General features: G+C 57.0%; 3 protein-coding genes across 3 annotated transcripts; 2 read left to right on the top strand and 1 right to left on the bottom strand.

The window, feature by feature from the left end:
• Positions 1 to 8,470: 8,470 nt before the first annotated feature.
• Positions 8,471 to 9,493, top strand: J7T55_006867 (regulator of g-protein signaling; the record flags this gene model as incomplete). Its single annotated transcript, XM_053133391.1, has 1 exon — positions 8,471 to 9,493. The coding sequence occupies one exon, from the start codon at positions 8,471 to 8,473 to the stop codon at positions 9,491 to 9,493; it is 1,023 nt and encodes a 340-aa protein (XP_053001627.1).
• An 84-nt stretch (positions 9,494 to 9,577) lies between these two features.
• Positions 9,578 to 10,378, top strand: J7T55_006866 (uncharacterized protein; the record flags this gene model as incomplete). Its single annotated transcript, XM_053133380.1, has 1 exon — positions 9,578 to 10,378. One exon carries the CDS (start codon positions 9,578 to 9,580, stop codon positions 10,376 to 10,378), a length of 801 nt encoding a protein of 266 aa, XP_053001626.1.
• Positions 10,379 to 12,395: 2,017 nt separating this feature from the next.
• On the bottom strand, positions 12,396 to 14,547 carry J7T55_006865 (glycerol-3-phosphate dehydrogenase; the record flags this gene model as incomplete). Its single annotated transcript, XM_053133369.1, has 2 exons — positions 12,396 to 12,541; positions 12,636 to 14,547. 2 exons carry the CDS (start codon positions 14,545 to 14,547, stop codon positions 12,396 to 12,398), a joined length of 2,058 nt encoding a protein of 685 aa, XP_053001625.1.
• Between the last annotated feature and the right edge of the window lie 1,091 nt (positions 14,548 to 15,638).

Raw genomic sequence — 15,638 nt, 5'->3', positions numbered from 1 at the left:
GGTTACAAGCACGATACGTGTTCTGAGCATTGTCATTAATGTTTCGAGGAATGAGGACTTGGAGTTTGGAGTCGGCTGTTTTCAAAACGGAAAAGGATGGGGCTTTTGTGTTGGACCTAGCAACTGCAGTCTTAATAGAGAACACATCTCCAGGCTCTTTGAAGTATGCAATGAAAAAGAAGTCATCGTCACTCTCCTCCCCGGCCGTTGCCAATTACGTGCTTAAAGCCTGGTCTTCATGAGTTGAGTACCCTGCCTACTGATGGCGTCTGGCCTACGAGCTGCTGACATGAGCGAGACTGAAGGTTCATTCATCGCGGTTCTGGTCCGATCTACTCACTGCTGTAAACCCCTACGCACTTGCCCGTTCAAACCCTGACGACCACTAAACATCTACCTATCCGGCCTCAGGGTGGAGCGGAACCGCACATGAACCGCACATGACCGAGCACGGAGGAAACATGTGCAAGGGAAGATAAACGGCCCTTTCCCAGCTTTTCAAAAAAAAAATTAGGCACGAGGGAAGAAGGTAGTCAAACCAAATATAGCTTGCAGAGCATTAGCCACGTACTCGTAGGCTCGAATATGGGCTGCGTCTGTCTTCTCACTCCCTGTGTACTTTCTCATCGCTCAGTATGCAAACAAGTTGATGGCCCTGATAACATACTGTCTTTTGAGAACTGTCTGGACACGTCAAGTGGGCCGGTATGGATGGTTCAGATGCCTTGCCAGCCTGCGACCCAGGCAACCAATGGCGACCGATAACTTGAGGCCCTCTCCTTGTCGTTGTCCAAGTGTTCGTATTTTCCCGAGGAGCACGATCGTTGTCCGAGAGGACACCCGAGACGTGGCGTCTCTGGCGAGTCAGATGCAGACCCTCGTGAATGCCCCAATGTCCGCCGCTATCAAGCCATTCGGACACAGCCTAAACTCCCCGCCTCCACATGAGAGCAAACTGTATGGCCTCTTCAGTCTGCGATAACCGAAGATCTCAAGATTGGCGATGCCGACAGAGCAATTGATATGTGACAAGCGCAGGCAGGGCTAAGGGCTATGCTAGCGACTCATCCCTTGCCAGGGAAACAGCAGGCAGTGTTGGATCGAGCACGGCACTCAGCCATTCTTGATCTTGATCTTGTACAACACGCGGCATGTGGTGAGTGCTCTGGATGTTCTGTCCAGCCATGTGAGCTCGTCGCTGAGTCCCGCAAACTCTGATCCCTTGCAGGGTAGTCGGTGCCCGAGCAAAGCAGTTGCACCTGCAAAATGCCTCTCCCCCAGAAGCCAGCCTCTAGCGATATCACCCTCTCGAGCCTGAATAGCCTGTCCGCTTGAGCTGGAGTGACTGCTCCCAGGCGTCTGAAGTGATCATGGTGTGGTGCGCCCTCGTGAGCAGCTCGGCAGGCGATGTCCGAAATCTGGTCAAACTCGTGGCTGGGCGCAGGCACATGGCTCCAAGGCCTCGGCGGGATTTTCTTTCTTGAGTTCACGCTTGCTCGTCCAACACACGGAGAAGTCTTGCTTTGAGCCTAAAAGGCTCGCAGAGGTCCGGATCCGCTCGGGGTCAATGACACGGCGTAAGCGATGGCCGAAAAGAAAGAAAAAAATAAAGCCATTGGGCCGAGAATTGCGGCTGAGCGCCGGGCTTCCAGGCCTGCTGCAGCAGCTCGAGTCATCCAAGGCACGGCGTCGGAGGCCAGGGTGGAGTGACTGGATGGTTTTGGCAGAGACGCGGCTACATACATCCTGTTGGCCCGGACGGGCAATGACAAGTTCAGCCTTACCCTCAACAAAATGGGACTCTTATGCTTTTGGCCTGCAGGTGCTAGACGTTGTGCTCTGGCGCGACACTCTCACTTCCCTGGTGTGTCGGTCCACTGTCCCCCCCCGTGTGTAGTTGGTTACACTTTGCCCGTGGCCGCCGGGCGCCTACGTGTATGCTCCCGGGCGGGAAACACAGCTCATGGAGACGGCCAGGAGGAAGAAGAACAAGCAGCTCATGACACATGAAAGCAACGGGTTGAAAGAACAGGTGAGCTGATCATTCATCCCAGGCCCCCTTTGCCGATCGTCCATGAAGATCCGGGCAAGAGGCTGACAAGGGCCAGCCTGCCACGTTTTTAGCCTCAGCGGAGCAGCAATCACTGTGCGGTGCGGTGCAGGGCCCGGTGGCCTTGCCCTCGGGCTTTCTGAGGGGCGTCGCAATGCAGCCGGCCCACAACATCAAAGCCGAGGAAGAATGAGGGCATATTCTCGGCGAACAGGGCGTGGTGCCCTGGGGAAGGGGGGCCCGGCGGGTGTGGAGGATGGGACAATGGCTATGTGGTTAATTCTCCCGGCATTGGGGACCGGGCAGCCCGAGGGTTGCTTATTCCCGCTTGCAATCCGGGCAGCAGCTTTTCGGAGGACAGAAAATAGAAGCGAGCAAGCGGGCATGATTCTAGACTGGCCCTTGCACACACATGCTCGGGCGAGCTGGGTATATCCATCCTGGGAAGGAATTGTCAGCACCTGGCTGCAGATGGGATGTGTGCCGGGAAAGCTTGTGCGCTTGCATGAGCGCCAGGGATCATGGGCGCGATGCCTGCTGCCGCTGGTGCTGTTCTGCTCCTGTGCGCTCTTGAAACGAGAACTGGGGTTGGCACACAACACAGGCAGGCGGCAGGACAGGCACACACAGGGCAGGACTGGGGTAGCGAGTGGGGACAGGGACGATGTGCGCGACCGGCGTGGGACGGATGGAGAAGGGGACCCAAGTCTGTGCTCCTCCAGATCACGCCGTGTCGACATGCACATTGGGACACTGCTCCACGGTGGAATACTAGGACACCGACCCCGACTCCGACTCCGACACCGACACCGACACCGACGTCAACATCGACAGCGATGGCAGCACCGATGTTTGATCTGGGGGCCATGTGTGGGCGCCCATGGCAATCGGTGCTGTTGAAGCTGCAGCTCCCCCAGATATTTCATGATTCTGCTGTCTAGTTCTGCATGTGCTAACGGGCACTGAGGTTGCGTTGCACGCAAATTGGCAGATGATGGACGATGGGACGCATGGGGCCAGTCACGATCAAGGCCAGCGCAACGATGATGAGCGGTTGCATCGAAGTGAGACTGAGACACGATCCGAGAGACTTGACGGGAGAAGGGGAGATCATGATGAAACCTAAACCTCTCTGGTGGACTGCCAGGACTGCTTGAGCCCGTCCGACACGACTACACCGGGAGGCATTCTTTGACAGCTGCCTGGCCTTTGTTTGTTGCCATTCTATTGCAGGTTGCTGGCCTTCCAACCCCTGTGACGGGGCCGGAGTGGCGTTCTGACAGGACTGACGGGCATCTACTAGATGGCATAGATTGATCGACGGATGTGTTGCCGACGAATTGCAGCTGTCTGTCGGCGCGTGCTACCAACACAAGGCGGACGAACTACGGGGGACAAGTTGATGGCCGCTGCTGGTTGGTGGAGGGGGTGAATGATGATGATGTTGATGATGATGGGCATTGTCGATGGACTGATGTGCCGTGTGGGATGTGACGATTATGACTGGGCGAGTGCGTCAGTTGGCGAACAGCAGACAAAGGACGGAAGAGGGGGAAATGGGTGATCGTCGCCGCGACCGTCCAAACAAGGCGCAGGACGACAATGCGGTGCTACCACACACGACACCACCAACGGTCCGCACTGCACCTATAGATTGATTACGTTACAAACTACCGCAGACTACAGACTACAACACAAGACTAGAGTGCAGACTAGGACGACTAGGTAAAAAGACTGCACTGGTCTGGTCTGAGGGGCCCATTCATCCCGTCATCCAGTCATGCCAGTCCACCCCGACGGAGTATTTTTCTTTTGTCTGCATTTATTTGGGGCCACCCGCATCGGCACGATGACGACGGTTTACGACGGTTGACGACGGGTGTGGATGCCAGGGAGCCAGGGTGCTGGGGTGGTTGATTTTCTTTTTGGGGGGCCCTGGGGGGGGGGGGCCGCAATTGGAGACTCCGAGGATTATTTAGACTACAGCATTACGGTGCATTAGAGCGGGCGGGTGGCAAAATGCAAAAACGAAACGGGGAACCGATGAGGAAGCGATGGGGCGATGGCGTCGTGCGGGCAGCGCTGTCCCGCATCTTGTCCTGCTCTCATGCTCTGCAGACTTTCTTGTCTGCCAGCCAGCCTGCCAGTCAGCCAGCCTGCCTGCATGGAAGAATTCTAGTGGCCTTCCACAAAGCTTCTAGTGCTCTTCCCGTGGCCCTGTAGCCCTGGCCACCTTGCCACCCTCCATCACGGCACCCGTTGTTACGGTTGCGACGCAGGCTGGCTGGGCAAGGACACGCAGACAGATGGACATGGTCCTGTCCTGATGAGCCCAGATGAGCCAGATGGCACGGTACATGCCTACTGTTACATACACACATACAATAGTATACGTGTAGGCTTACAGGACGACAGCAAGGAGGCAGGGAGGCAGGGGGACAGGGAGACAGGAACCTCGGGATCGGGATGGGGAAGTGTGTACCGTATGTAGTAGGCTGGAACCTTCGAAACCGGCATGGTCCTGGCCGACCGGACATGGCGGCTTGGCTGCTGCTACTCTTGTCAGTTGTTGCTGTTGCTGCTGCTGCCGCCGCCGTCAGCGAAGGATGCTTCATGTTGAAATGTACATATTCATCTTCACCCGAGAGAAAAAAGGGTGAGAGATGATGCAACCTGGCAGTCTGCCAGTCTGCCAGTTTGGCAGTCCGGGCAGAGTAAGACATTGACGACATATCCACTAGTATATTGTGTGTCTCGCCGTTGACATGTACATGTACTATCTTAAAGTCAACGGCCACCACACATGTGAAATATAATGTATAGACCACATACAGTACTGTAAACATCCAAGGCAGATCTGATGGGGGAAGCAGTTGAACAGGGCTTGCATCTCAGTACTCAACCCTGCTCGCCCATCAACTGCAAACACCAGTCCCCACTTCGGACCGGAGAGTGTGAGAGCGCGTGTCCTGTCAGGCTGTACAGTCATACCTGATCAATCGCCTTTTTGCCTGCCTTGCCCTGCCCTGCCCTGCCCTGCCCTGCTATTACTCGCCTCCCTGCTCCCCTGGCCCATCCTTTCAAACACTCTCCCCTACTGTGACTGGCCGTCGCCGCTCGCCGTCACCGTCGCCGTCTCCGCTCCGCTCCAGCTGACGACTCGCATTGATGTCGCCCCGGTCCCCAGACTGGTGAACCCGGCCGACGTCGTCAGAATAGGCCCGTTGTTTCTCATGTCGAGCCCGACGACCTCAACCTGGATGGAGCCGGGGCTGTCGCAGGTTTTTGATCTTCTGACTGCTGCCCCGTCTTGTCCTCCCTCGCCCCCACCCCTTTCCCATGCTTCTCCGCCGCGACGTCAATGCCGAACGCAGGCCGGCGCTTCTCTATCCTTTGTTGCACTCGCACGGCTGATACGGATGGCTGCGTCCCTTGCAAACACAAGCACAAGCACAGGCACAGGCACAAGCACGAGCACGAGCATGAACACAAACACAGGCATAGCAGGCAGACACGGGCTAGAGAGGGAGGACAAGGTCCTAGTGCTGGTGCTGGCACAGGTGCTAGACTGCTAAGGGAACGAGCGATGACGATATCGACGGCGTTTCAACACGTCAAACGTCGACATCCGCATCAGCATTTAGCATTTGGCATGGGCATGGGCATTTTGAGCATGAGCATCCACATTCAGCATCAGCAGACGTGCCGGTAGAAAGCGGCGGTAGAGTCACAGTCTGTCGTGGTCTTTCATTTTATTTTTACGCAGTGGTTCCTGGTCGCTGGGCCGTGTGACCGCAAAGCCCCTGAAGAGGGACCCGCTGCGCGTCTGGATCTGGGACCGGATTGGAGTGTGGCCATCCTTGGACAGACACCGGCCCCTCCGCGCCAGCCAACTAACTAACTGCGTACTGTCAAAAAGTCGTCCCCAGCTCCAACTCCCAAAACATCAGGCCGACCCGGCCGACCCAACCAGCCCAGCCCAGCAAAAAAGCCCAGCAAAAAGGCCCGGCAAGCCCCAAGCCCAGCAAGCCCAGCAAGCCCAGCAAGCCCAACCCTTGAGCAGGGCAGGCACCCCTGTCGGTGCATCCTCCTTTTGAAACGGACATTCCTGACGGTGGTTTTTGGCAGCAGTCACACACGAGACACATGAGACACGGGCTGCCGTTGCTGTTGCACCCTGCCAGAAAGGCTAATCAATCCAGCCAACCACTGGTCAATAACCAATGATAATATGGAATGTGTGTACTGTATAATAAATAATTAATCAATCAACCAACCAGTCAATCAGAGGTCAGAGGGCAGCAGACAGAGGCAGAGGCAGAGGCGGAGGCAGGAAAAAGAGCGAGACAGGGAGAGAGAGAGAGCATCAATCAGACCAGTCAGACCAGACCTAGACCCAGACCTAGACCCATAAACCCAGACTGAGCCTACCAAGACTCACTCCACTTCCACTCCACCCCTCCCACTCCATCCACTTGCACTCCACTCCAGACACGGGCTGGTGCTGGCTCTGGCTGGCTGAGTGGATGTCTGGCTCTGGGCTGGGTTGGGCTGGGTTGTCTTTGTCTCTCGTCGCTCTGTCGATCCCGGCATTTCGCCTGCACTCAGCCTATTGGGTCGCTTGCACCCTTGAGCCTGCATGCAGCATCCCTCCTCCTCCCCCTTCCCTTTTCTCCAAAGCACCAGCAACCAGCAACCAGCAACCAGCAACCAAGCAGCAGGCATGGTCCAGTCTTGCTTTGCTTCCTGCTCAGGTCCTGCAGCCTGCGTATGTGTGTGTGTGTGTGTCCGTTGTGTATGTTCTGTTGTGTCTGTTTTGTGTGAGAGGTGTGAGAAGAAGCCTGCATCCATCCATCTGCTGCCCGGGATCCCACCTCAGCTGGTGCTGGGCTGTCTGGCAGTCTGTCTCTCTCTGCTTGTCTGCCTGCTTGCCCGTACACGTACTGTTTACCGTTTACCGTGACTCCGTAATGTGCATGTGCCAGAGTTAATCTATATCCCTTTTCATCCGTCCCAAGCCATTTACCACCTGCCATTTGCCATTTACAATTTACCATTTCATCTCTCTCTCTCTGTGCCCGCAGGCCGGCCAAAGCCGCATCAAAAACACCCAACGCAACGCAACACAAACACGCCAGCACATTCCAATCACCTTGTCCCATCGGCCACCCCTCCCCAAACCCCCCCTGCCTGACCCCCCTGCTGGCCCCCCTCCCCCCTGCACCCATTCCCATTCTCCCCCCGCCACCCTTGCGCAGGGCGTCCCCTGTCAGCAGAGTCTTCCACGCGCCTTCCAGAATCTCTCCCTATTTGGGGCTGCCCTTGCCCTGCCCCGTCCCTGGGCGTGGCCTGCCTTGCCCGGTCTTGTCTTTTGCTCGTTCGCTCTTGCCTTGCATTGCATTCATTGCCTGGCCTTGGGATCCGATCCGACACAACAACAACAACAACCTACTCTTTCTCTCTCTCTCTCTATCTATCTCCGCCTGCATCTTGCATCTTGCATCTCATTCCCAAGTCCAGTCTTGTCGGCTCCATTCAATAGAAGCCCAAAACCCACTTCCACGCCTACACCCACATCCACACCCACATCCACATCCGCATCCGGCTTCAAACCCAAACCCAAACCCAAATCTCCATCCCAATCCCATCCCTCACTCATTTGCCGTTCGATCTCATCTCTTCTTCGGCCTCACAGCACCTCAACACTTAACTAGAACCCGGGCCCAACCCACCATTGCGAATCTCGTCTTCCCGCCTTGGCCTGTCGCAATTACTCCGCCCTCCGCAAATTCCAGTCCACTCTCGTTCGACACGCTCGACGGTTCTGGATCTTGTTTTTGTCCTCGCTGCTTCTCACTCTCGGTGCAGGACTCACTCACCACATAGCGCGCGCTCCCGGCACGTGCTGTGCTCTCCGCTCTCAAAAACCGTCTCTCGCCGGCCCAGCTGTTTGACCAAGGCCTTCAAGGCTTGATCCTGCTCGCAGGCCACCCACCCACTCGAGTCACCACACTCCCAACGCCTGCCTGCATATAGTTGCGTCAGTCCCTTTCCGCCTCGCCTCGGGACCACGACGACTACGCCGACGACTGCCCGCTCCCGAGACCCGCACCCAGCGCACCTCTCCCCCACCGCACGCATCACTCCATCTGCGTGCATCTCGCTCGGCAATTTGTGTGCTTAGCCAGCCTGAACAGGTGCCTGCATTGCATGGCACTTGTGCCTGTAACACGCTCCAGGCCCACTCCTTCGCACTCGCCCCTGGACTACTCCTGCCTGGCCGTTTGAACCTCCTGCCTTCGGATACGGCACGACTCTTGAGCGCATGCTCTCTGGCTACAGCAAGTGACCTGTCCCAGTTCTGCTGGACTGTCGTTTGCTCCCTCTGGCCATCCTAGACTGTTCCCCCACGGCGAAGACATGAGACACTCGAGGATACGAAGCTACGCGCCCTCATACCTGTCTCCTAGCCCGTCGCCTCGGGACCTGTCGCCAGAACCATCGCCAGACGACGACCGCGGCGGTGGGCCCACCATGTCTACGTCCCGGCCAGTCAGTCTGGCACCATCAACGGGCATCCGCTTGCCCACCCTGGAGGAGATCCTCGCAGACTCTGCACCTTACCCATACACCCTCGGAGCCTTCATGGCCTACCTGTCTCAGAACCACTGCCTCGAAACTCTCGAGTTCACCATGGAGGCCGACCGCTACAAGCTGGCCCACTCGCAGTCTCAGCACACATTCATGGACAGCGGCGAGCACGTCTGTGAGTTGTGGCAGAAGCTTATTCAAGTCTACATCCAGCCTTACGGCTCACGGGAAGTTAACCTGCCGTCGCACGTCCGGGACCGGTTGTTGAGCCTGTCCTGTGGCCCCGCCCCGCCGGACCCGGCAGAACTGGACGAGGCGGTCAGGATCGTCTATGAACTGATGAGCGACTCGGTCCTGGTTCCTTTCCTCGAGTCCCTGTCCACCCCGGTGGGAGATATCCACACTGACGAGAGGGTCACCGAGTCGAGGTCAAGACACGGCAGATCACGCACACGAAAGCGGGCGTCGAAAGATGCTTTGTCACCCAGTGATGACCCCAGCCGGTCGCCCAAGACGTCATTCTTGCCCCACCTGAGTATCAGTCGCAAGAGTGATCTGAACAGCCGCTATGGATCCTCGTCGAGTGAACCCGCGGAAGACCTCACAGACGATAGTGGAACCAACTCGCCTCCCGCCTGCGACCCCATGACCCCACCGACGACACCACCCACAACGGACTGGGCCTTCAGCACCTCTCCTGGAACCCTCCACAAGGCCATCAGTGCGCATAGCAACGGGTGGAAGAAGGTTGGCGCGAAGCTGGGCTTGGGGAGGAAGGGCCGGTCCGGCCACCGAGGGACGTCGAGCACGAGTGCCGCGAGACCGGGCATTGCAGCCGATCAAAGCTTATGAGAACCACAGGTCATGTCACCATCTACCTCCTCATCACTCACCACCCACCTTGAAACAGTTGCAACGCCTCCTGACGAAGTCATCATGCAAGAATGGGAAGAGCCGCACCCCGGTCGACGTTTGTCTTGCCCGGCTGACACGCCGACCGAGTGGGTTACGTACATTGGGGACGGAAGGGGTGGCATGGCCGCAAAAGGCCAGAGGCCACGCGGCATGGGCTTCGATTCCGCCCGCCGGTCATCCGACGCTGGTGGGCACGGGCACGGGCACAACTGGCACAGGAACGTCCGCGGGCGGAACCTGCCTAAGCAGCTGATCATAACCTGCTCGAGCCATGACGAGAAGCCGGAAATACATACTGCTCCACTACCGCGCTCCCGTGCGGAGCTTTATGGAAGCACCACTATCAAGCAAAATGCCATCATGGAGGCCACGACGCATGAGCTGGATGGGTTTTCTGCCGATTTGACCGACAACGAGAGTGACACAACCATGGTCTCGCCTTCCCCTGAAACAAGCGCCTGCTTCCAGGACTCTCCTGCTCAAGGGCTTCAATTCACCGACTTCTCAAACTACCTGGGCGATTGCATGGACACCGACGATACCGACCACAGCTCCTTCACTCTGGGCACAGATACCGATCTTTTCTCTGGCAGGGCCTCCGACGAGGACCTCTACGGGTGGGATGCTGTTATGGACCGCAGGTTCATAAATCCTTTTGAGGACTCGGTGACAGCATCTCAATCTAGACGCGGCAGCAGATCGAAGCGCAGCTTGTTGCAACGAGTCTTAAGCTCCGGTGGGCTGTCTGCGCGGAATTCGCTATCAGACTCTTCGGGTCCCTACTCCTTTGCCGACGGCGAAGCACCGCCACCATGCGGTTAAAGGATCCGAGTCAACCGGCTACGCTTTTATGTGTTCTTTTTTACATTACGATGGATCAGATTCTTGAATTTGCGTTTGGCGCACTGGAGGAAGCATGCATATCAGGACCAAAAAATAGACGGACAAATGTCATTCACATGCGAGGCGTTCAACGGGTCAAGTTTATCTTGGCATGGCTCTGATTTTTCTTCTTCTTTTCTTCACATACCTTGATGTCTTTCCTTTTTTTTTTCCTTCATTTTTCTGTCTGCTTGTTCTTGTGGCTTTGTATTCTTTTCCTTTTTGTTTCACTCTCTGCTGAACCAGGGTTTGCCAATGGGTAGCCAAACTACCCTCTGCACACCCAGAGGGGCCCATGCATACCGATTACGATGGGATGTGTCCCTGTACAGCCTCGCCTTGCATCACTTTGGAGTACTTTAGGGCATTTGACGTCACTCAAGGACGACGATTTTGGCAGCACAGATGATGGATGGTACTGGGATGAGAACGTGAAAATGAAGCATTTAGCAGCGGCGCCACAAAGTCTATAGGGCGGCATCTGGCTGGGTCTTGTTAGATGGTGGATGCAATGAATGGACCACGACACTGATGTACGACCTACCGAACTTCTCGAGATAGTTTGGCAAATCTGCCTCTCAACTAATGTCTACGTTTACATTGTGGGGAAGAGTATCGTATATTGAACGACTGTGACTGAATAGCCTGATGGCTGAGTTTGAGCCTTGTCAGTGTACAACCGCCTGCTGTGGTGTCTGTCTCCCTGCCCCGCCACTTGCCTCAAGGGTCGGGCAGAGATCAAAGAGCCGGTAGACATAATGCCATTATCGATCAGTGAATTCATCTTGGTGGCTTCTGCACACGATTACGCACTGGAGGGGTTGCGATCAGGGTACCTGCCTGTTGCCAGATATTTGGAACCAGGGCGAAGGCTGGGCTGTCTTGGTCATTGTAGACACTTGACAGCATGTACAATAGCCTCAACGCCAAGTGGGATAAGTTTGCACAACATGTCTGGCCTTGTGATATTTGAGGACCGCGTATGTCCCTCTCGTTCGCAAGAAGCACCCGTGCACTCTCTGGCTGGATCCGCCCACTCTCCACCCTAATCCACCATCCCCCCCCTTCCAAACGTCCTTGTCGCTTGTGAATAAGACATGGACGCTCACACGAGACATGGGACTCAGAGCGTTACGGACTCTGCATCTCGAGAGACAGGAACAGGACGGACTCAGCCGTGCGGACACGCAGATGACAACAGTCACGATGACATAGTCAAGGACTAATCTCACCTAGCCGCAGTGATTTCCTCGCTGATGAAGGAATTATGATGGAAGATGTACGACACTGACAGTCCGACACATATCATAGTGCTACTGGCGACTGGCTTTGGAGATGCCGCAGTGAGACAGTGGTAGCCTTGTCCGACAGCATGGTAAGTCCAAGTCTCACTGCGCATTGTGTGCATGTTCACGGATTGTGACATCCTCTCATGGTCATTTAGAGCGTAGACCAGGGCTCCTGCCTCATACGCCGGCCGTGAGAATAAGAAACACAGGCGGGAGACACCGCTGCCGCGCGATACAGCAATGTCTCGGAATATGGCATGTCTCAAGATCACCCAAGAACGAGACGATTGTTATCGATGGCTTTTTTCTTTCATCTCTTTTCATTGATGTGGTTGCATCACATGGGAATCTCTCTCTGTCGTCAGACGTGAGAATGTCTCGTTGGCGCATGCGCGAACATACACACACACACATGCGCGCGCGCGCGCGCATATACACAAACACTCGCCCTGGACTATTCAAACAACCTCCTATAGCGCTAGCTGAGATTGGGGTCGTCCCAACTGCAGTCTAGTGGAAGGAAACGTGCCATCCATGTAAGAGCTCCCTCCCATTTGGGCGCCTTCTATCCAAACGCCGACTCCAATGCTGCCAGCATATCCAAACCCGGATCCCGAGACCGAACCCGAACCCCCCTGGCTTCCTATCGAGCAAAGACTTGTCTTCTCCTATTCCTCGTTTGCGGGCTTGTCGTGCCTCGAGTACATCTTGTACTCCAGCCCTGTGCTGAAGTCAAGCTTGCCCTGCTCGACCTGCTTCCGTGTCGCGCTCAACATGGGCTTGGGCAGACCCATGGATTCCAGGAAAGCAACCGCTGTGGACACGCGACGGGTCAGTATAATGCGTGGGCGCAAGTGACACATGATAGGCAGGGAGGGCGATATTGTTATTTGGGCTTGGTTACTCACTTTCTTTCCATTCAACTTCCTGTCGCCTTTTGTCCCAGGATAGCTCCGATGCCATGATATCAATCACCTGGGGCAGACACTCGAGGGCCGCCTGGGCGTTCAGAAACGCCAGCCTTGTTCTCCGGGCCAGGACATCAACTGCGGTCTGGGCGTACTCATGGCGGACGGCATACCGGATCTCGCCATCCACAAAGGGGTACAGCTGAGAGACGCGCTCGCCGCGCGCAGGGAAGCGCTTGTCCGTCGGCCGGCACAGGGCGGCAACTGTCCAGGCGCGGTCACCGTAGTTCTCGCAGAGGTGCTTGGCGACCTCAGTCTCGACACCGTAGTGCTGGATCAGGTTGATGAAGAGCGTCCGGCTCCAGCCGTGGGCGCCAACCAGCCTGACCCTGTGGGACTGGCATGTACCGTCCAGGATTGCTCCGTCGTCGATGGCGTCGGTGCCGCTCACACGGGGAGCATTAGGCACGGGCCGAGTCTGCAAGCCGAACTCCTGGATGGCGGCGTCGACGCACTCCTCGGCCATCTGCCGATAGGTCGTCCACTTGCCGCCGGCGCAGGTCACGAGGCCAGATGAGGAGATGTCGATCAGATGGTTGCGCACGAGGGACTCGGTGTTCTTGGCCTTCGGATCCTTGACCAGCGGTCGCAGGCCGGACCACGCAGCCAGGACGTCACCGCGACGCACGACAATGTCGGGCGACAGGTAGTTGCTGACCTCCTTCAGGATCCACTGGATGGACTCCTCGTCCGGCATGGGGTCCTTGGTGACCTTGGCCGGCTTGTCGGTGGTTCCGGCGATGGTGTTGCCCTGCCATGGCAGAAAGAAGATGACACGGCCGTCCGAGGTGGACGGGTCGATCAAACCCATCTTGGCGGGGCTGTAGTAGCCAGGCAGGATGACGTGAACACCGGAGGCGGGGGCAACGATCTCCTTGCAGTCCTGCTCGTCGAGCTTCCGGATGCCGTCGGTGAAGGGGCCGGTGCAGTTGATGATGCATTTTGCCTTGATGTTAAACTCGTCCGAGGGCTGGCCGTCCCTCTCGGGGACCAGGTCCTTGAGCCTCGCGCCAGACAGCTTGCCGTTCGCGTCCTTGTGCAGACCGGTGACCTCGACGTGGTTAACAACGGTGGCACCGTAGAGGGCGGCGGTCATTGCTATCGACACGTTCATGCGGGAGTCGTTGTGCGCACCGTCGTAGTAGACCAAGGCGCCGACCAGGTCGGTCCTCTTGAGCATGGGGAAGGCCTCGATGGCCTTGCTCTTGGTGAGGAAGTAGGAGCTCTCGATGCCCTCGCTGCCGGCCAGGAAGTCGTAGAACTTGGTGCCGGCCCAGTAGTAAGGGGCCTTCCACCACTTGTCCAGGGGCAGCATGATGGGCAGCCAGGAGCTGAGATGGGGGGCTGTCTGGAGGAAGTACTTGCGCTCCTTGAGAGCCTCCCTGACCAGCTGGTACTGGCTGTAGTCGAGGTTCCAGACGGCCTTCTCGAGGTAGCGGACACCCCCGTGGACCAGCTTGGTGCTCTTGCTGCTGGTGCCAGAGCTGAAGTCGTCGCGCTCGACGACGGCGACCTTGAGGCCGCGGGTGGCGGCATCGACAGCGACGCCGGTACCAGTGGCACCGCCGCCGATGATGAGCATGTCGTACTCATCAGACTTGTCGGCGGCAGGGCTGGCGCTCTTCTTGAGGTCTGCTATTTGCTCCAGGCGGGACTTGACACGGGGGAACTTGGGCAGTGTGAAGGTGCCGTCTGCGCCGTAGATGGGCGGGGGCACGGCGGCGGCCTCGTGGCCGGGGATGTTGCGGGGCCGGTAGACGTAGAAGAGCAGCCCACCACCGGCGGTGGTAAGACCGACTGGCAGGGCCAGGCGGCGGAGCAGGCCGGGGCGTGCTCTTGTGAAGCCAGACATTGCGACTGGCTGAGGGGGGTTTTGCGCGCGCAAGAGGACAGTGAGGGGCCGAGGGACTTTAAGCTATAGGGCAAAGCCGGCGAGGCGGCAGCTTCGAGGCTGCAGCAGGGTATATGGTGTTGTGGGCGGAGGGTGGTAGGGAAGGGAGATCGAGTAGGTCAATTAGGGTGTGTTGATTAGAGAAGTGGGAAGAGTATAAGGAGTACCCAGTGGCAGGATGGGCGTCACTGCGAGGAGGGCTGGTCAGTCAGTTCTTGTCGTCGTCGAGGGGATGGGGTCGTGGAAGTTGGGGTTGGAGTTGGAGTTGGAGTTGGGCACGAGGGGAGAAAAAGGAGGCGAGGGTGGAGGGGGATGGGGATTGTGTGGGTGAGTAGAGTAGGGAGAATTAGAGTTCGGGCAGCAAATCTTGGTATTGCCGTGCAGAGGAAAATGTGATGCAAGGCTGCTCACACAAGAAGGCGTCGTGGAGGTGGACGGCTGGAGTCGATGCGACGATAGTGTAGGTAGTGATGGGCTAGGAAAAGGGAAAGATTACGGTCATGGAGAGACAAAACTGGACAGGACCGGGCTGCCTGGAGGGCTGAACTGTAGACAGATACAGCAGATGGAGTTTTGCGAGGTCAATTGGTAGTTGGAAAGGAAAGTAACGAGAGCCAGGACAGAAAGTGGTAGTGGTAGTGGTAGTGGTAGTGGTAGTGGTCGTGGCTGGAAGTCGACCTGAGGCCAGCACGATGCGTGGGCCCTGTCGACCAAATGATGACGTTTGGCGGGGGGAGTTGGGCCTCGAAGCGGAGTTCTGTGAGCCTTGTGTCTGGGTTGTGCTATGTCTCTTGGCCTGCTCGGACCTGGAATTTCTGTTTCAAGGACTTGATCTGGCCTGCTGCAGCCCAGCTATGGAAGCATCGTGAGGCGAGACGAAAAGGCAATGAGATGCGATGCGATGCGATGCGATGCGATGCGATGCGATACAGTCCAGCCCGTCTAGCCAATTGCTTGCTGTTTGGAATTTTTTTTGGGGAAGAGTCGATTGCAGGCCGGGCCATCGACACCAGGCTGGATTTGGGACAAGTACACCAGTCTTGCACCGAGGG

This window comes from Diaporthe amygdali (assembly GCF_026229845.1).
Source record: "Diaporthe amygdali strain CAA958 chromosome Unknown NODE_1_length_4327563_cov_65_473760, whole genome shotgun sequence".
In the NCBI taxonomy this organism is placed as follows: Eukaryota; Fungi; Ascomycota; class Sordariomycetes; order Diaporthales; family Diaporthaceae; genus Diaporthe; species Diaporthe amygdali.
This window is presented reverse-complemented; position numbering and strand designations above follow the sequence as displayed.